We start from the raw sequence: 21,841 nt of genomic DNA, 5'->3' as shown, positions 1-21,841 counted from the left end.
TTATGAGTTAGATTCTTGTGTATATATACTGGGCATTTGAATCTATAGAGGGATTGAGAAAAAGAAAAGGATTTAGGCATATTGCGGTGAGAAAACGAAGAAGGAAAAAGTCGAGCAGGTTTTGGCACGCATGTCCGCGTCGCAGACTTGCTCCCCTAGTGAACGAAAACCACCTCCGCATCGTGGTTGGGATGCAAACTCCTTTATTTCAAAAATAAATTTCGCGATCAAAATATTTAAATGCATCTGCGCATCACGGACTTGTTTCCAAACAGTGATTTCTTGATTTTTTCTCATGTTTAGCTATCTAAAAACAATCCTAAACATCATGATATCTTCCTATTACAAATGACAATCCTTTAATCCATAAATTCAATTCAAGGAAAGTTAAGAATCAAGTCAAGAGAAGTTCATAAAGTTTTTCAAAAGTCTTTTACAAACATTTTAACTTTGTTTTTAAGACTTAAGCTTTGAGTTGAGTATAGAGTAAGAGTAAAAGTTGCTTTCTTCAAAGATTATACAGAACTAAGTATTCCCAAGAGTTAGAAATGTTTTCACATTTGAGCAAGAAAGGGAATATAGATTCCAAGAGTGCTTTTAAGCTAAGTTTCGAGTAATTATCTCAACCCAAAGAAAGAAGTTTTGATTAAAAAACATATGAGCTAGGTATATTTTTGGGAGTAGTATTGAGCATCGATATGGGGATGCGAGTTCATAATAACTCAAGTCTCTATAAACCATGTAGTCATCATGAGTAGTAAATGATCATACTTTTTAGATGATTCCTTAAGTTCTTTTTAGCATAGACTAGTGGATCCACTTAGTTAAAACGTTTTATGTGACGACAAAATATATGACAGTTCTGGCAGTGTGGGCAAGACGCTGTATCACCACTTTGGCTGATATTGGTGGTTGTCGGTTAGGGAAACTCCCACATCAACTATAATACTTTATTACATGAGTAAAGTTGAGTTTGTTATTGCATTTCTTTAACGAACTGAGTTGCTTCCTACTTCTTTAAAAGCTTTTTATAGATTGCATGTATTTTATGGCTTTATATTGAGTTAAGTTGTTCATGAGTTGAGTAAAGCCAAGGTAAGTGTTTCTTTCAGATTACTCTCAAGCTTATGTTATGTTTAGTATTCCCCTCGCATACTCGTACATTCAATGTACTGATGCCATTTGGCCTGCATCGTTTTATGATGCATGCACATGTAATCAGGATCAACATCGAGGGCCCCGTTGATCCAATTGAGCACTCAGAGTCAGTTGGTGAGCCTCCTTGCATTCCAGAGGCCTCCTTTTACTTTGCTTTCTGGTATTTCAGTTGTTAGGATGATCGGGGGTCTTGTCCCTACATCCCTCATTGTTTAGAGGCTTCATAGACGGATAGTTATAGTTCTTTAGTCTTATTCATTTAAGTTGTATACGTAGACTTGAGTTGCCATTTTGGCAAAGTTATTATCTCTTAAGTTATTGCATGGGTTATGTTTTTTATGTTTAAGTCTTCCGCTGAGTATGTAAGCCAGGGCAAGGGTTCGCTTGAAGCCATCAATGGTTCTCGAGTGCCAGTCCCGTTCAGGATTTAGGCTCGGAGCGGGACAGTACAAGACTTGGGTTTGGGATCATGATCATCGTGATGTTTGTGGTCGTCGTCATGATCATGGTCTATTGTCGCGCTTAGAAGGAGACACATTAATCCTGCAACAAATATATGGTACACATATTAAGGAAAAACATATATAACACTACTTGTGTATGTATTAAAGAAGAATTTAAAGAGAAAACTAACTAACCTACAACAAGCAAGTAGGCTAGGAAACTAACATCTTTTTTAACTGCCTTTATGGATAATTAATTAGTACCTTGTTTTCTTTTAATTTTGGGGTGAGGAGTGTCTGTCCTCCTTCACCTATTTATAGCAAACGGGTGATCAAATAAAACAAAAAAAATGACAAATTTGTTCCTTATTGAGCAGTTGTTTATATTTGACTAATCAATTTTTTATATAACAATTATTTGTATTTCTTTAGTTCATTTTTACTTGTCATTTTTATTTCTAAATATAGTTTCATTTTTACTTGTCATTTTGACGTATCAAGAAAAAATAATTATTTTTTTCCATGTTTTACCTTCAGCATAAATATCTTCAAATCAGTTTTCAAAACCTAATACTAAACACCATTTAGTAGAGATAATGTGATAAAATACCTATATCTATAATTGTTTTCTTAATAAGTATGTCAAATCAAATTGTGAGAAGTAAAAATGAACGGAGAAAGTATTTGACTAATAAATTTTCTTATATAGCTCTTGTTTGAATCTGACTAATCAATATTTTTTTTAAAAAAAAATACTTTTATCAATATTTTACAGTAATTCTTACTTGATAAATGTTCCAAAAATGTTTCTGGCAAAAAGCTATTTTTTCAACTTCTATAAAATAACTTCTTCTAGAATTTTAAAGCACTTATTTGCCACCAAAATCAATTAGCTTTTCCCAATACGCTTTGTAGCCGTTTGAATTATCAGTAACTATCCTTTTGTCAATCGGAAATACTAGTATGTTTTGATTGGCTTTTCACTTTTGATTTATAAGTCAAAAATTAGAAGTTACAAATTTTCGTATATGATTTTTGACTTATTTTTATCAATTTAGCTAAGTGCTGATTAACACTTTTTAAACTTATTTAAACACTACGACACTGCTTTAAAATTATTTTATCTAAAAGCACTTGAAAAAAAGTCAATCTAAGCAGGTTAAATCCAAAGTAGATGTGCTAAGGTTACCAACTCTCGAAATTCCAATTGTGAAATATAAATGAGAAGGAAGAGATAGAAAACTTGGCTCTTCAATTGTGAAATACAAAGTTGAAGTGTCGAGTTAATATCAGATTTTCACTTAACTAGTAATTTTTATCTAAAAATAGTTATGTTTTTTTTTTTTTTAAGAAAGTTGAAATAATAAAAAAATTATTCTTGAAATTATAATGCTAATTGAATGATCATACGAAAAATAATCTAAAAACTCTTAGAAGCGCTTAGGTTACCAAGTTTAGCTAAATTACTTTAACCATTCGAAACTTTAGACTTTTGATTATTTCTTATAATTAATAGCTTGATAAAATTAGGCCGTCCTTGCACTTGGGTATACTCCATCCGTCCTTATATTAGTTGATCATTATACTAAAAATAGTTATTTCATATTAGTTGATTACCTTACTAAATCAAAAAAGCATTAATTAAAATTTTCCTATATTATTCTTGCAATTAATTCTTTTTGAAAGTGTTCACATTTTTTTTTATAAAATCTCCAAAACATTTTAAGGGCGAATTAATAAAATTGTCTTTTTATTTATGATTTCTTAAACACCGTACAAAATAAAAAATAATTAATTAATAAGGAACAGAGGAGGTAGTAATTAAGTTAAATTGGATAGAAATTTGATTAGTAGTTTGGTTTGAATTGATTTGGTATTGGAATTTTTTTTATTATATTCAGATTGGTTTGATTATAACTAAAAAAAGTTAATTCAAGAGTAAATCAATTCGACATTACATATATAATTTATTAAAATTTATTTTATACATAATATAATTTACTTTGATATAGTTTAATTTATAAATATTTCTTATACTTTAATTTTTTTCATAATTTTTACTATCTTTTAACATATTATTTCATGTTTGGACTTAAAATTTGAATGGTCCAATAAAAGTTATATTCAATAAATATTAGTAACGCTAATAAAACTCAAATCAAAATCAAATCAATACCAATGATAACAAAAAATAAAATCAATTCAACACAAAGAATGAGAATAATGTTGAGTATTTGTTCTTTTGTTTTACGCTGGTTTAGATAATTAAAATACATATCCTTATTTTAATTTTTCTTTAATGTTTAGTCATGTTTAATATTTATTAGACTTATTTAATACTTTTAAATTATGATAATTTTCATTATGAGTTATTAATTTACAAAATTTTATTTATGCGATTTCATTATTATTTTTTGTTGAAAATTTTAGTGTCATCACTCATTATCTCATATTTTTGTGTGTTTTATTAAAAAATACCGCAGATAATTATATTTTGGTCGGACTAAAAAAAATTTAAAGCACAAATTAATTACTCATATGTTTGTATGAATACTTTATCGAAATAATCCGAAAATCCAAAAAACAAAAAGAAACCCAAGATTTGTTAATTTTTATTAGTTTATAAATTAAAATTTTCAACAAAAATAATTTAATTTAATTCAAAAACCTAAAATAACCTGTTCTATATATATACCCCAATAATTATCGATCGATTTCTTAGTTGTGAAGGATAAAGTTATACAGTAAGGCTACATAGACGGGTAATTCAATAAACGGAAAAGGGCCAAAAATACTCTTCATCTATAGGAAAAGGTCTAAAAATACCATTCATCCATCTATTTTGCTAAAAAATATGTCACGACCTAGACCGTCGTGATTGACACCTACACTAACCCTCCGGTGGGAGAACCACTACTACAACCCAAGCCAAGCAACTAAACCAAAAACTAAAGCATTTAAGTTACAGAAGCAAATTAAATAGCTAAAGACTGAAGTTCCCATAAACTTTCAAAAGATCTAACAACTAAACAATGCGGAAGAAATAACCTAGAGCCTGAAAGTCAATGTACCAAAACGTCTAAAGTTCGACAAGTCTAAACAAGAAGTGATACAACCCCAATCTAATGAACTAACACTAACTAGAACAAGTCTAAGTTCGAAATGGTGGACCTAGACGAAAAAGAACTCATGTCAGCCTGAAAGAATTGGCTCACCCTTGAATTCAAGCGATCACTGATCTTCTAAGCAAGGTCTGTCAGTAGCCGCTTGAAATGTCCCGTACTCAACAAAAAAAGAGCAAGTGCAATATCAGTACACAACCACAGTGTACTGGTTAGATCACAACCATCACCTACCTCGAAACAAGCTTGAAACCATAAGAAACTTGATCCTTCCCTTTTCGGATTCGTTCCGCTTGTTCTTGGTCTGAAAACAATCATAATAAAACGGGAATCAATAAACAATTACTAATTACCCGGATTACTAACAATTCTATGAACCCTAGATCATACTGTAACATCTCGCAATTTGAAATAACTAGGAAAAAGCTAATAATTGGAAATAATCATTTTTGGAAAGAATGAAAATCTGGAAATTTGGCTAAGTTAGGAAAAAGTGAGTTTTTGGTCAACTTCAAACGACCATAACTCCTAGCTCAGGATGAGTTAGGAGTAATTCCAGATATGGTTGGAAATCTCTTGGAACGATCTTTCCAACGCTTCCAAGTTTGCACGATTCCAAGTTTTTATGAGTGAGATATGCCCTTGGGAAGTTGGGCTATTGGATTAAAGAAAGTCCAATCCGGATTTTTAAAGGGTAGTTTGGTATTTTCTTACCGTTTTATTTTAATTCGTTTTAGTAATATTTTTAAGGGTCTAAAATGATAGGATTCAGTTTACGCTTTTAGAAAAAAGGTTAGGGGTTTGAGATAAGAGAAAAAAAGAGGAGAAAGAAGAAGAACGTTCAAGATTCGTCGATTCTTAGAGCTTTGCTTGTGGATTTTGTCGGTGGTGATCCCTACAAGGTATGTGAGATCGCATAGTATTGGGTTAGTTCACCCACACGCCAATCTTGTTTCAATTCAGCGAACAAAGAAAGTGAGTTCTTGAATAACATTGTTGAAAATTCGTTGAGTTCTTGATGGTTGTGTTGTTGAAGTCTCTTGTTGATTTGATTCTTGTTTCTTGGTGAATTTTCGAGTTAAATCTGTTGTATGTTGAGGGTACTATTGATCTTAAGAGTTTGGGGAAAGAAACATGGAAGTTGGAAAGGTTTAGAGATGAAAAAAGAAGGAGAAAAATCAGAGTTTTCTGGGCAAGGGCTTGGTGCGCCACACTTGCCAGAACGCCACAAAAGTTCCTCGGAACTTTGTCCTTTGGCGCATCGTGCCACAACTTGCCCTCTAAAATTTGAGGGCTAGCGCCCCGCGCATCTCATGGCGCCAGTGACGCCAGTTCTCCCCATTTATTCCCCACCTTGTAGTACGTGTTCCTTAGTGATGTACCTACGTTTTCTATATGTTTCCAACACTCTAAGGTACAACTAAACATCATGAAATCATCCATAAACATGAGATCATGAACCTTGAATCCATAATCCAATTCAAGGAAAGTTAAGATCAAAGTCAAGAGAAGTAAGAGTCAAGTCGAGATGAGTTCTTAGAGTGTTCCAAAAGTTTTTTCCAAATGTTTTAACTTTGTTTTAAGACTTAAAGTTCAAGTTGAGTAAAGAGTAAAGATTAAAGTTTGAATTTCATTTCTTCAAAAGTATATGGGGACTAAGTATTCCCAAATAGATTTAAAATGTTTTCACATTTAAATAAGAACAGAAACTGAGATTTCCAAAGAGCCTTCCGGCTAGTTTTCATAAAAGAGTATTAGCTTTCTAAATGAAGAAAGCAGGGAAACTGAGTTTTTGAAGATAGCCTTTGGGCTAAGTTTTGAGCACTAATCTCAAATCACAGAAGAAGTATGTTTTTAAGCGTAAGAGCTCGTATTTTGGGAGTAGTATTGAGCACTGAATTGGGGGAGGGCATGAGTCAGATAACTCACATCTCCATAAGACCATGTAGCCATCATAGGTAGAAATGGGTCATACTTTTTAGATGAACCTTTTTTCGAAATTGACTAGTGGATCCATTAGGCAGTTTAGGTCCTATACCTTTGGCCAGGTATAGGATGCGCTGACAGCGTGTGGTAGATCGTTGTATCATCACTATAACTCTTATGTGATGGTTGTTGGTTAGAGAAACTCCAACAAAAGTTATTGTATTTTTATATACATCAGTTCTTTATATTTTTAAATACATCTCAGAGTTATTTGTATCTTTGTATACACACAAAGTTGATATCATGTTTTTAAACAACTTTTCTTTATATTGCACTTGCTTTTAAACTGCGTTATATTGAAATGAGTTAAGTCATGTTGAGTTGAGTTGAGTTGAGCCAGGTAAGTTCTTCAGTTTCTCTCAGATTCTTTCTAGCCTATGTTGTTTTAGCATTCCAGCTCGCATACTTGTACATTGAATGTACTGATGCCAGTTGCCCTCCATCGTATTTGTAACACCCCTGAAAAAAATTTCGAACTAAGACTTGAACCATCCTTCGTTGTGAGTAGGATTTTTTCGAGGAATTAAAATTTCTTAAGTGTTAAGTTCACTAGATGTAGCACATTGAGTTCGAAAAAGAACTAAATTGGAAATAGCAAAATCTGAAATTTTGCAAGTTAAGCTACGTATGAGTTTTGGGTCGATTTCAAACAACCATAACTTCTAGCTCAAGATGAATTAGGTATGATACCACATACCGTAGGGAAGACCTTTAAATTATCTTTCCAAGCCGCCGAGTTTTCTAAGTTTGGAGTTCGAATGAGTGAGATATGGGCTTTTGAAGTTAGGCTGCCCAGTTAAGGAAAGTTAGCCGAAAATAGTAAGGGGTATGTTGGTCTTTTCTTTACCCAATCAGATTGAATTCGCTTTTAGTAATATTTTAAGGTTATAATCTAATTAGGTTCAGTTTTATAATCCTAGTTTATGCCTAGGGTTTTAGTTGAGAGAAAATAAGAAGAGAAAAGAGGAGAAACAAGGAGAGGATCAAGCGTTCGTCGAGATTCTTGCGCCTTGTTGCGGATTTTCACCATGGGTTTATTCCCTAAGAGGTATGTAAGCTTTCATAGTATTGGGTTTGTTCACCCACACGCCAAACATGTTATTTTCAGCTCAAATTTCATTCTTGAAGTTGAAAGATTTGAGTTCTTGATGAGTTCTTGATAGGTGTTCTTGAAGTTCATTCTAAATCTTGTTGTGTTGGGTTTTGAATGATTTCTTGAGATCAAAGCGAAATAGGGTGAGAAAACGAGAAAAGAAACTTGTTGAATTTTCTGGGTTGGGGCCTGGCGTGATGCGCCTGCCAAAGCTCCCCAAACCCACCTCTGAAGTTTAGGGGCTGGCTCCCCGCGCCACCCATAGTGCCAGGGTTGCCTACCCCATCCAGTTTGTCATCGGTTACCCCGTTTGAGTTCGTTTAAAGTGCACCTTCACTCCTTTTCGATTTTAACTACTCTAAGCTACTTCTAAACACCTAAAATCATTTCTAACATGATCATAACCTTGAATTCATAAATCAAATTCAAGGTAGAGTTGAGAGTCAAGTTTGAGAGTTCTTTAAAGTGCACCTTAAAGTCTTATTGATGAGTCTTCTACAATTACTAGTAACTTGCTTCAAGACTTGAGCAAGTGAGTATGAGGATGAGGAGAATGTATTCATGAATCTACTTTGTCATCATGAGATCCTTCATATCATGAACCAAAACTCTTTAATTCATAATTCACATTCAAGAGAGAGTTAAGAGTAGAGTTCAAGTAAACCTTTGAGTTCAATTGTGAATCCTTTAAGATCAACTATCGATTTGAACTAAGTTCTGAGAAAGTAAGTAAGAGAATGAGAAGATTCGTATACATGAGTCCATGTTATTATGTAGACCATTGAGTCGAGTTGTTTCTTGCCCATAATTTCATATGAACTTCGTAAGTTGAGCATCTTTCAGAGAAGTGGTATCTTCAAGTTTTAAGCCTTTAAGTGTTGAATTCCTAAGCCCTTTTGAGAAGTATCTTTGAGTTCTTGAGTTAAGAAGTTCATGCTTATAATTTCGCATGAACCCTTTGAGTTGAGCATTCTTTTAATGAGTAGTATTATTGATGTTCTTAAGTTCCAAGTATTGAGTTCTATCTATGGTTATTCAAAACCTTGCATTGAGTCATTCATGTCCCTAATTCGGCATGAACCATATTTTAAGGAGTCTAGTACAAATGTTTTAACTTTGTTTTAAGACTTAAGCTTTGAAGTTAAGTAAAACGTAAGAGTAAAGTCTTTTATAAACGTTTTAACTTCGTAAAGACTGATAGTTTCAAGTTAAGCAAATAGTAAATAGTTGAGTTCATTTCTCAGAAGTTATAAGGGAACTAAGTATTCCCTAAGAGTTTATAAATGTTTTTACACATTTGAGCAAGAAAAGGGAACATGATTCCAAGAGAGCCTTTGGGCTAAGCATTGAGTAATTATCTCAAAGTAAAGAAAGAAGTTGCTTTAAAAGCATGAGCTAAAGTATATTTTGGGAGTAGTATTGAGCACCGATGTGGGGATGCGAGTTCATATTAAATCAAGTCTCCATGAAAACCATGTAGTCATCATGGGTATTAACGGGTCATACTTTTTAGATGATCACGTAAGTTAAGCTAGTGGATCCACTAAGTTAAGTAAGATCTTATACCGATGGCAAGGTACAAGATGGTCCTTGGCAGTGCGAGGTAAAATGTTATATCATCACTATAGCTTTTAAGTGATGGTTGTCGGTTAGAGAAACTCCCACATAAGTTATTGTATTTTATATACATTAGTTTATTGTATTTTTACATACATTTCAGAGTTATGTTGTATCCTTACATACACACAGAGTTTACAACATGTTTTTAAACAATTTGTTTCTTTATATTGCACTTATTTTAAATTGCTTTATATTGAAATGAGTTTAGTCATATTGAGTTGAGTATCCAGAGTCAAATAACAAATCTTTGAGTTGAGTATCTTATCCTTGAGTACTTCTGAGTTGAGTAAGTTTGAGTAGTTTTGAGTATCCTTGAGTATTTCTTGAGTTGAGTAAGTTTGAAAAGAGGTAAGTATGTTTCTTTTTTATCAAGTTTCAAGCTTATGTTTATGTTTTAGAATTTCCCTTACATGCTCGTATATTCCACGTACTAAGCCATTTGGCCTGCATCTTCTCATGATGCAGACACATGTATTCAGGATCATCAATAGAAGATTTGTTGATACATCAGGGAGTTCGAGTTAGCTATGGTGAGCTTTCTTGTTTCGAAAGATTTCATTTACTTTTTAGTTTAGTCAGGATGTCGTGGGTCTTGTCCCGACTTCTATCTTTATCAGTTAGAGGCTTCATAGATAGTCAGTATAGTTGAGAAGTTTGTATTATTCAGTTATTTTGTTAAATGTTTTAAAGACTAAAGTTGCCTTTTATGGCGAGTTGTATATATTTTATTATACAGAGTCTTCTTTGTATTTAATGTTTGAATGTGTTGGCTCTGAGTATGATATGATAACGAATCAACTTGATGACATGACTTATGCTGAAACTTGAACTGGGTAATCTGATAATCTGATAATGAAACTAGGTGCCAAGTGTGTGTGAGAATAGTTGATTGTTCAAACAGTTTTTGTGTAAAACTAGAACTTGCCCGGTTAGTCCTGCTAAGACAATTCACTCTAGAATGGTGATCATAGACCCTTGTTCTGATAAGTCCACAAATTGTCTAAATGAAGGATCCAACCAAATGAAATAAATGCTCCCTTTGATCCAAATGCTTTGAGCCTAAAATTAGACCATTTCTTTCTAAACCCCAAACTCACCTTCCCATAAATCTACTATGTTGGCCCTGGTCCCTCCTTGGACATGTGCACCTCGACTTAGGTCAAAAGCCTAAATTGAGGGTGGCTAATGTAAATGATAACTTTAATCTTGGCCCTGACCCGACATTGGGTATTGTGCACCTCAACCAATGGAAAATCCATAAGTTGAGGGTGGCTATGAAAGAGGAAACCGAAAGAAAAATGGGTATGAAAAGAGTTTGATGTTGAGCAAAGAGAGGAATGGATGTGACTTGTTGAAAGCTAAAGAATAAGCGTAAAACGCAAAGAAAAAAAAAGATCTTCAAAACCTAAAGTCACATCCATGGTTGAAGAAAATCAAAGGAAAGAAGGTAAAACGGTAGGATGACAAAAATAGGGCAGAAAGAGGTTGAAAGCCTAGTGTAATGTCAAGGAGGGCAGAAAGTCACTAAGAAGTACCCAAATGTACCACACCTGACCCTAAGCCTACGTTACAAGCCAAGAAAGTCCTATAGTGATCCTAGTGTCTAAAGTTGGGGAGTCTAAGCAGTGAAAATAAGGACAAGCCTATGTTATTGAGCACTATCTGTACTTGAAGTTGTTTCTGAGTGTGAGTGTTGTATGAATCCTTGTACTCAAAGTCATAGTCATTGTGAGAAAGAAAAGGGATTTCATTTGAAGTAAGGGCACTAGTTCCATTGTCAGAAAGTTGGTACTTTGGTGATAGTAAAACAATGTATGCTGTGTGTTGGTGGTTGATCGATGCCATGGTTTGATCCACATGAATTAGCTTATCGAATCTAAGAGAACCAATTTTGCACCCGGAAAGTGAGTGGGAGAGAGAGCCGTGTGATTGCTTGTGCTTGAAATGCTTGCTTTTATACAAGTGTCGTTTCGAGTCTTAGTGCGTCGCTTGAGGACAAACAATGAATTTAAGTTGAGGGTGTTGATATACCGTGAGTTTACGGTATTTCTAATACATTTCACTTTCAAATTGTGTATGTCTAAGGCCTTTTTGTATTGTATTTTATGTGTTTTATCATATTTTGCAGGAAAGATGTTCAAACGCGGAATGAAAGAGACAGCTGAAAGAAATGCAGAAAAGGGAATCTACGGAGGTTATCTATGGACCGTAGGTCTATTGACGCTCCTTAGATGGTGGTCGTAGATCAGTAGTCAAGGCATGGAAGGCAAATCAGGGAAATCTGACAAGGGTGGAACCACGGTGACCATTGATAGTCCGTAGATTGATCTACGGACCGTATTATTGATCTGTAGATTGATACTGCGAGGGTTCCAGTACTTGATATTTGAAGAGTCTAAGTATGGAGCTACGAATAGAGACTGACGGACCGTAGATCGATTTACGGTCCGTATTGCAGTTCCGTCGTTTGCTTCAGAGAAGTTGATTTTTGGAAGCTGAAATATGTTCCAAGTCTTGGCTGATGGAAGGGACTCACGGACCATAGATCCATTGACGGTCCGTGAGTCAGTCTCGTGGAATGAAGACGCGTGTCTGTAACAAACTTTCCTTATTTTGTTTCCCTTTTAATTTAGGACTTGTTTTCCTCATTTTTGGGGGTTAGACATTATTGTTCTATTCTAGTTCTTGACTTGGGAGATTAACTTGCAATTTCAGTAATTTTTAATTTCTTAAGTTCGTTCTGTAGATTTTTGTGCTGCAATTCAAGTTGAAATTCTGGGTTTATTATTCTTCTTACGTAAGTTCATAATTCTTTCATCTAAAACAATGAATTGTGTTCATATGACTATGAGTAACTAAACTCCACAACTAGGGTTGTGGGAACCATGAGCGATTAACAAAGTATGAATAGTAAATAAGCAATTCTTTAATAGTGTGGTGCATGCATTGATAATTCTTTCATTTAGAAGTCTTTTTAGCGGTTGCAAACGTTAAAACTCGCATTGTTGCTACTTGCCGGACCAAGGAGGTAATCAACAAGAAAAGAATTATCAATATATATTTAGTGTGATACTATCTAATAGGCTAGTGACGATTGGTGCAAAGTAATAACTAAACCAAACATCAATTATGATGTCTAATATGAGGTAAAGGTAAGGGTTAGTAAATTATACACACGTATCCGGACCAAGGTGCGGGGTGAAATTCTCTAGATGCCGGACCAAGGATTTAGAGATACCTAACTTATCACTTTGCATGTAGTGCACTAGGAAAAGATTGTTATTACTAGGATTACAGCGTTATGAGCTTTTGGGGAACACGTATACCCTAGTTATTTCTCTCATCTTGATAACAACCAAAGCTGACTTTTAATTACTGATTATTTATTGAAATCTTACAATTTGTTTCAGAAACCCCCCCCCCCCCCTTTAATTACTTGCCTCTGGAAGTAATTTGACTAATTGAATATAATTGTTGGTTAAAGTAAAGTCTAAACCATTTTCCTCGTGGGATCGACCCCAACCTACAAGTTGAGTTCTTTACTTGATAACGATTGCTTATGCTTCTTTAGAGAAATGTAATTTGAGCGTATCAGTAGTCCAGAGTCTATTGGTGAGCCTCCTTGCTTTCCGGAGGATCCATTTCATTGCTTTCTAGTTTAGTTCATTAAGATGTTGTGGGGTTTGTCCCAACATCCATCTCAGTTGTTATTAGAGGTTTCATAGACAGTCAGATGTTAGTCCTTTGAGTCTTTTCACTATAGTTTCTTATTGTTAAGACTTAGGTTTCCACTTTTGGCCAAGTTGAAGGTTTAACTTTTAACATTCTCAGTTATCTTGTTATTCAGTTCAGTTAAGTTCATTGAGTTAGTAAGTCAGGCCAAGGGTTCGTTTGGGGCCAGCAATGGTCTTTGAGTGCCAGTCCCGCCCAGGGTGTAGGCTCGGGGTGTGACACATACCCATGATCCCAAATATCCAAACTAGGGCTTTTTCTATCATAGTTTCTGAATCAAAACCATCCCCCATCGATAATTACCCATTCTACTGCGTTCTACAAATCGAAAAATGGATTCGGGGAGTGAAAAACTTATCTTTAGCCTAAAAAAGGGTGGGAAACTGTCAAGTGTCACCTGGGGTTCGTTCCTTAGCTCTAAAAATTGAAAAGTGCAGAATAAAAACGTTTTGGGGTTAATTTACGACTTTAAGTCGCGTTGAGTCCGCCATAACGGCACCCATCCCGCTACAGTGGCTCCGCCCTGGTGGCAGAAATCCCGCCTCAGCGGCTTGCACGGAACCAATGAGCTATTTTAATAATTCCAAGACCCCAATTTCACAACACACCTCTAACTAACGACGCTCGTAAAATCCTTTCACGCTACGATCGATTTCGGGAGTTCTACTCGCCCGAATTCAATTTTGTAAAGTCATACGGATTCCTTAATGAGTTATCTGTCCCCTTATGTAATAAAATTCATAAATAAATCACCCGATTGTTACCAGATTTTCCTACACCTTAATGACTCTGATTTCGTCCAAATCTGGACTAGGTTGGGAAATTTCAAGTTACTACGAAAAAGTTTTCCGACCCAATTTTTTTCTCCGTTGGCATTTCTATAATGACGGAATCCGATCGTTAAAATAGATATCAATTTACCCATCACTCGTCCCCGAGTGACAAACTTAGGAAAAATAGGCTAAGGAAGGAATGAAGTAGTACCTGAATCGACAAACAATTGGGGATACTTGTCTCGCATGTCCCTCTCGGTCTCCCAAGTGGCTTCCTTAACTTGACGATGCTTTTGTTAAACCTTCATGGACTTAGTCTCTTTGGTCCTCAACTTGCGCACATCACGATCAAAAATTGCAATCGGTTCCTCCTCATATTGAAGGTCTTTGTCTAACACAATTAAGTCCTACTTAATGATATAATCCCCGTCGCCATGATACCTCTTCAACATGGACACATGAAATACCGGATGAACTCCCGATAAATTAGGAGGCAAAGCCAATCTATGCGCTACCGGTCCCACACATTCAAGAACCTCAAATGGACCAATGTATCACAGACTTAGCTTACCTTTCTTGCAAAATCTCAATACCCCTTTCATGGGTGATACCTTAAGAAGAACATTCTCACCGGTTTGAAATTCCATGTCTCTTACCTTATGATTCGTATACTTCATTTGTCTACTCTAGGTTGCTAAAAGCTTAGCTTGAATACTCCTCACCTTATCTTGAGCATCCTTCACTAAATCGACCCCCAATAGTTTCACATACCCAACCTCGAACCATCCTATGGGTGATCTACATCTCCTCCCATAGAGTACCTCAAATGGTGTCATATCTATGCTGGAGTGATAACTATTATTATAGGAGAATTTATACAAAGCTTATAAAATAACAAATAAAACTATTAAAACTTAGTAAAAATTAGGTGGGTTGGGTTTTGACCCATTACTAACCCATTACCTAACACATTGGATCCAAATAAATTTGGATTGGGTCGGGTCTTGACCCGTTTATTATCTTGACTCATTTTAACCCGCCCAAATTTAACCCAATCCACCCAATTGTCACCCCTAGTTGCAGGATGCAATTAGCTCTATCTAGAAACTTTACATGATAGAAATTAATGTTGGTCGCAAGGAAATCGTTGGGTCAAATCAGATCGGATCGGTCAACATGGCCATTCCATGATCCACGACCCTAAAACTTATAAAATAGGATACTCTTCTACAATAAATCCTTTTTTTGTTTATCAACTAGTGTAATTTGACAACCAAGTATTATATTCTGAGGTCATACCTAGCCCCCCTCTGCAAGTTTTTGATGGAATATAACTTACAATATACCTGATGATAGTTTAACAAAAAAATAAAAGAAATGGTAGAGGCATTAGGGGTGTGTATCGGTCGATTCAGTTTATCGTTTTTCAATTTTTAAATGTGCTAAATAGATAATCAAACTAATAAGATATTTGTTATCAATTTTTAGTTTATCGATTTTTGGTCTTTATCAGTTCAATTTTTAGTTTAACCAATAAGAAAATGCTTTCAAAACAAATATATGGCTTGTCCAACAATTTGATGCCAAATAAAAAAAGAGAAATCAAATTACTCATTGAGTGCAAAAATTTTGCTTAGTGTAGTAAACGTATAGGAAATACTCACAATTCACAACCCTAGGTGTTGCCTAACCGTTGCCGTCGTCGTTACAAACCTAGCTATCGCTGTTCTTATTTCTTTAGGTTTTGACGTTGTGAACCTAAAGATTAAAGTATAACTAAAACTTAAAGGGTAAATGCAGAGACAGAGTTAAATAGTGTTAATTGTGTAGGGTCCTTATAATTATAGTCTAATATAATGATTATCTTAATATTTTTTGTTTGATATTTATGTGTGACTAAAGATTAAAATAGTAAATTATTATATTTCTTAATGGGTTATCGATTAACCCAATATTAAAAAACCAATATCGAATCGATAATCCAATAAATTTTTTATAAAACAATTAAGTAACAGGTAACCCAATAACAATAAACCAATAACACTTTTTTCGATTCGATTTATTAGTCGATTCGATTTATGCAACCCTTAAAAAGCATACAAAGTAGAATTTTTTTTTTGTTAGGCTAAAAATGTCAATACCTATCTCGAATAGTTATAATAGTATTAATATTATTCTCCCTACCCCAAACTTTAAAACCGGACTAGTAGATCTGCCACTGTCATGTATCTTTGCTTACGAAAAATAAAATAAAATAAAAGGTTTCGACTTTTAAAGTAAAGCAATTAAGTAAACTATCTGGCTAATATATTTCCTTTCCTTTCAATTTTTTTGGCCTATTTTAATTAACTTGGTGCGAAATTTAAAAAAATATAATTATTTTTAAATTTAATGATCTTAAAAATATCATTATTGTCATGTGGAAAGTTAAAATTAAAGAATCACTAAAATGAGAAAAGGTCATTTGTTTTTAAACAAACTAAAAAAAAATAGATCAAACAAATTATACCAAGAAAAAAAAACTAGAGTTTGAAGTAAAATATTTTTTAAATTAATTGCGCAAGCGGTGGGAAAAGCTCCAATGCCCACATTACATAGATTAGCATGACAATAATGCATGTATCGTCATACTTTTATTTCATACATATTACTGAGAACTATTAATGAGCTTTAACGCCACCGATACAAATTAAAGATCCATCATGACCATAGAGTTTGCACCCTGGTTTTGCGGTACAACAATTGACACAAATTCGAGTAAGTTTTGTCGATTCAGGTGGGCAAGTCATATAGGCAACTTTAGGGTCACATTGTTGAGTACAAGCCTTGGGTTCATCACTCTGTCCTTCACACACAAACTTGTTGTCTTTATCGTAATAGTAGCAACCCTTGTAACCCGTGCAACATGTGGTGCATCCAGTGGGTTTAATTATAGTCGGTCCTTCTGAACGGGGACATTTTGAATAAGCAATTTTACGATCACATTCCTTGGAACAACGTTCGTTTGGCTTTCTTGGGTCAGATTGTCCTTCACAAATGAAAGTTCCGTTGGCACTGTAATAGTGGCAACCCTTGTAGCCTGCACAACATGTAGTACATATGGGGTTTCTTGGATCTCCTTCTGAACGTGGACATATCGCATAGCTAAAATTACCACATTCTCTGGTACAAAGCCTGGGATTGATGATATCACGATCCTGGTCTATCGTCGCACTTACATGGAGAAACATTAATCCTACAACAAATATAAGGTATATATATTAAGGAAAAACATATATAACAATACTTGTGTATGTATGAACGAAGAATTTAAAGAGAAAATTAACTTACCAAGAACAAGCAAGCAAGCAAGGAAACTAACATCTTTGTGAACAGCCATTATGGATAATTACTTAGCACTTTGTTTTCTTTTAATTTTGGGGTGAGGAGTGTATGTCCTCGTCCACCTATATTTATAGCAAACAAGTGATCAAATAAAACTCAAAATAGTCAAACCTGTTAATTATTTCAGCTAATTAACATCAATATTCAGTCTCCTCAAATTTGTACTTGCTAGTGTAAGTTTGGCAAGGTAGGATCAAATAGAACAAAAAGAAAGTCGGATTTATTCGTTATTGAGCAGTCGTTTATATTTGACTAATTAATTTTTTATATAACAATTATTTGTATTTGACTAATCAATTTTCTTTAAAAACACTTTTATCAATATTTTACAGTAGTAATTCGTACTTGATAAATGTTCCAAAAATGCTTCTGGCAAAAAGCTATTTTTTTGGCTTTTGAAAAATAACTTTTTCTAGCATTTTAAAGCACTTTATTTGCCACCAAAATCAATTGGCTATTTTTTTTTTAACACCTTTAGCAGCCTAGCTTTTCCCAGTACTCTTTGTGCCGTTTGAATTATCAGTAACTGTCCTTTTGTCATTTGGAGATACTGACCTGCTTGGATTGATTTTTCAGTTTTGATTAATTATATATTTCTTACTTGTGACTTTTGATTTATTTTTGTCATTTAAATTAAAACTAATTAATGTTATTGAGTATTTTTTAACTTACTCAAACGCTATTAAACGGTTGAGATCACTTAAAATGAGTCAATCTAAACTAAGGCTGGCAAACGGACAGGACCGGATCAACAGGACCGGTTTTACCGGAACCGGTCCTCGTTACCGGATTTTGTTACCGGAACCGGTTTTACCGGAATTTTCCAAAGGTTCCATCCGGTCCCTTAGTTACCGGATTGGAACCGGTTTGGACCGGACCGAAACTGGTTCTTACCGGATCATTTATTAAAAAACTTCAATTTAAAACTTTAAACTTTAAAGTTACTTTAAAGTTTCAATTGAATTTAAGTTTAAACTTTAAACTTTAAAGTTTAAAATTGACTTTAAATTTTAAAGTTTATAACTTTAAATTGAATTTAAAGTTTAAAATTGACTTTAAAGTTTGAAGTTTAAAGTTTATATTGAATTTAAAGTTTAAATCTTAATATTCAATTTTATATTAAAGTTTAAACTTTAAACTAATATTAAAATAGTTGAAAATTAAATTTCTAAAATGACTTGGATTAAATATAAGAGACTATTTTAAAAGAAAATCAAGGCGAATAGCCGTATATTTATTCAAATAAATAAATTGTACAATACAATTATTAGAAAGAGACAAAGAGTACATAATCTAGGTATTGAATATTAATTATTGTACTAACAATTGAAACTCTTTTTAAAATCTTTTCGTAACTTTTGTATCATTTCAAAAGGAAACATTTTTTGGAACTTGTATTTGTCGTTCTTCTTCCATTGCTTCCATACCATCATCACTATTATCACCAAATATTTCATCTATTTCGTCTTCTATTTGGCTATTTAATTGTGGTAGTCCGGTATTTCTTCTTTCGGCATTGACCCAATCTCGAAACAACACCGATATTTCCAAACTATCCTTTGCTAATGAATATCGATGATCTCCAATCATAAATCTCGCCGCACTAAAGGCTTGCTCCGAAGCGACCGATGATGCTTGAATCGCTAGTACATCTCGAACAATCCTAGCAATGGTCGGAAATTGATTTTCACGATTCTTCTACCATACTAATATTGGAGCTTGAAGTTGTCCTTCTTCATGCCTAATCTTTTCCCGTGCCTGATTGAAATATAAATCAAAATCATTATTAGTAGATGATTCAAGTTCAAGATAATCATCCATCCAATCATCCGTATCATCGCTTCTAGGTTTACAAGATGGAGGTTCAACTATTGGAATATTTTTTTCCATAGATTTATATGTATTATATAACTCTCTAGCTTTTATATATATGCTACTTTTACAATCTTCAACACTAGGAGTTTCATCATCTCTAATTTCTAAATTTGCATAAATCTTTTCAATCATTCTTTCAACACCTTTTAATTTGTAATTTGGGTTGAAAGTAGTAGCAGTCAAATAGATTTGAGGATAGGAAAAAAATATTTTTTGAATTTTTCAATCATAAAAGCAAGGGAATTTTCAAATCGATCTTTTCCTTTATATTTTGCAAATTCAGATGAAATAGCACAAATATTTACTAAAACAGAAGAAATAGTTGGATAATATTGACCAGAAGCAGCATTTGTTGCTTTATAAAAAACACTTAAAAATTCAATAAGTTCTTTTGTATTTTCCCAATCTTCATAGCCAATTCTTAAATTCGGGTCCGCATTATGAGCATTAAAAACTAATTGTACCGGCTCTTGATAAATATAAGCAACTTCAAGCATTTCAAATAAAGAATTTCATCTAGTGCATACTTCTTTTGGAATTTTTCTATATTCAAGTCCACATTCTTTACAACGATTTTTAAATTCTGTAATTCTAGCTTTTATTTTAGCTTTAAAAATCCAATTACAAGCAAGTCTAATTTTTTCACAAGAAATTTCAAATTGAGAAATACCATATTTTACTATCAAATTATACACATGTGCGGCACACTTAATATGAAAAGAATCATTATCAATTGGACAAAGTCTACATTTTAAATAATCAATTGCTTTCAAATTATTAGAAGCATTATCTAAAGTGACATTCATTATTTTATCACATATTCCATAAAATTGTAAAACAAGGCCTATTTTTGTTGCTATATAAGCACCAGTTTTAGTTTCTTCAACATATTTATATCCTAATATTCGTTTTTGCATGTTCCATTCATGGTCAATCCAATGGACAGTAATTGTAAAATAATCATTACCATTAGGACTACGTCTCATATCAGAAGTAATAGATAATCTACCATCATAATAAACAAATAAACAACGAAGAAAATGACAATATTCTTTTTGATATTTAAAAAGATCACTTTTAATTGTACTTCTTGGAATACCTTCATAATCTGGGTTATACAATTCCCGAATATACTAAATAAAACCAGGATGTGAAGGAAATGAAAAAGGCAAACCACAAACAGCAACCATTTTAGCTAATTCTCTACGATCTTTTTCTTTACTATATGTGCGGTGTGTGCTTCGGCTAGCCGGGTTAGTCATATTTAATACACTTTGAACCATATTAGAACCTCCAGCTTCCATAGAATTTTCAGGTTGAGGTATTCCATTTCTATTAGCCCTTTCTATATCATCTAGGCGAGCAAATTCTTTATTACATTTTCTCAAATGTGTTCTTAGTCGTCCCGTTCCCCCTTGTGTACCCGTAGTTACATGTTTCATGATCAATTTACATTTCGTGCAAGTAACAGTAGTTTTTTCCTCATTTTGTACCAAAAATTTCCATACTAAAGATCTTTTAACACGTACAACGGTATTTGAAAAAGTAGGTAAAGAGGGGACTTCATCTTGTTCCGGTAATTCGGTAGCCGGACTAGTAGGGGTAGGGGTCTCATCATCTTCCTCATTTATTTCTACTTCCTCATCTAATTCTTCTTCAAAATTAGTAAAACATCTATTTAAAGTTTCATGATCTACTTCATTTTCGGAATTAAATTCAATAGGTCGTGAGTCTCGTGTAAAAGAAGTTTCATCAACATGAGTATAATCATTAGTATTAATTCTAAATCTAGGAGGTGGCAAATTTTTAGAATTAGAACTACTTCCTCCTCCCCTATTATTTTTTCTTTCCGACATTGGTCTTTTACCACTATATTTTTCAAAATTCATGTTCAAGTTTAAAATAATTAATATTATGAAAAACAAGCAAAGATAATATAACAAAAAAATAAAATAACTTAATTAATAAACAAATAAAAAATTAAAGTTGGAACGAATGTACCGAACGTCTACGTAAAAGGACGTATAACCAAAGCCGGAATTGAGAGATGCCAATTGAAGCTTCCGATTTACTTCAAATAAATCTCCGAAATTCGAACTCCAAGTCAATATCACAAAATAATAATTATGAATTTATGAGAGATTGAAAATTAAGAGATTTTATAAGATATTAATGAAATAGTGTGTGAATTTGTGATTTTAAATGAAAAAATATGATATATTTATAGTATTAAGGGGTAGAGAGGGGTGGGGGGGCTGTTTGGAGCCGTTTTGGGCCCCAGCCCAACGGCTAAAAGGGCCCAACGGCTCCTTAACGTTAACATTTAAAAAATAAAAAATAAAAATAAAAAATTCAAATTGACCGTTGAACCGGACCGGAACCGGTTCTTACCGGACCGGATCAACCGGATAAAAATCCGGGTTCTGTTTCGGTACCGGTTCCGGTACCTATAAGACCGGTTCCTTACCGGTTCAACCGGTACCAGTCTTACCGGACCGGACCGGACAAAAACCGGTCCGTTTGCCAGCCTTAAATTCTAAACTGACTAAATCCAAAGTAGAAGTGGTTACCAAGTCTAACTAACTTATTACAACTATCCAGAACGTACTTTAGCCATGTGATTATATATTGCGCATACGTTCTATATATTGATGA

General features: G+C 33.8%; 1 protein-coding gene and 1 pseudogene across 2 annotated transcripts in view; both read right to left on the bottom strand.

Moving 5' to 3' along the window:
- The window catches only part of LOC125824011 (uncharacterized), a 99,761-nt pseudogene that overhangs the window by 7,559 nt on the left and 70,361 nt on the right, over positions 1–21,841 (bottom strand). The gene's annotated exons all lie outside the window — the stretch shown is intronic.
- On the bottom strand, positions 16,588–17,306 carry LOC125824134 (proteinase inhibitor type-2-like). Its single transcript, XM_049503494.1, has 2 exons — positions 17,258–17,306; positions 16,588–17,162 (listed from the first exon to the last, which is right to left on the bottom strand). The coding sequence occupies exons 1-2, from the start codon at positions 17,304–17,306 to the stop codon at positions 16,588–16,590; spliced, it is 624 nt and encodes a 207-aa protein (XP_049359451.1).

The sequence above is a fragment of the Solanum verrucosum genome, unplaced genomic scaffold (genome assembly GCF_900185275.1).
Source record: "Solanum verrucosum unplaced genomic scaffold, falcon-dt-bn FXZP01000088.1, whole genome shotgun sequence".
Taxonomy (NCBI): Eukaryota; Viridiplantae; Streptophyta; class Magnoliopsida; order Solanales; family Solanaceae; genus Solanum; species Solanum verrucosum.
The sequence above is the reverse complement of the archived record's forward strand: the minus strand, read 5'-3'. Positions and strand labels throughout refer to the sequence as shown.

Coding starts and splice junctions, on each gene's coding strand:
- LOC125824134 (XM_049503494.1), bottom strand. CDS start 17,306: ATGGCTGTTCACAAAGATGTTAGTTTCCTTGCTTGCTTGCTTGTTCTT. Junction 17,163..17,257: donor TGCTTGCTTGCTTGTTCTTG/GTAAGTTAATTT, acceptor TATTTGTTGTAG/GATTAATGTTTCTCCATGTA.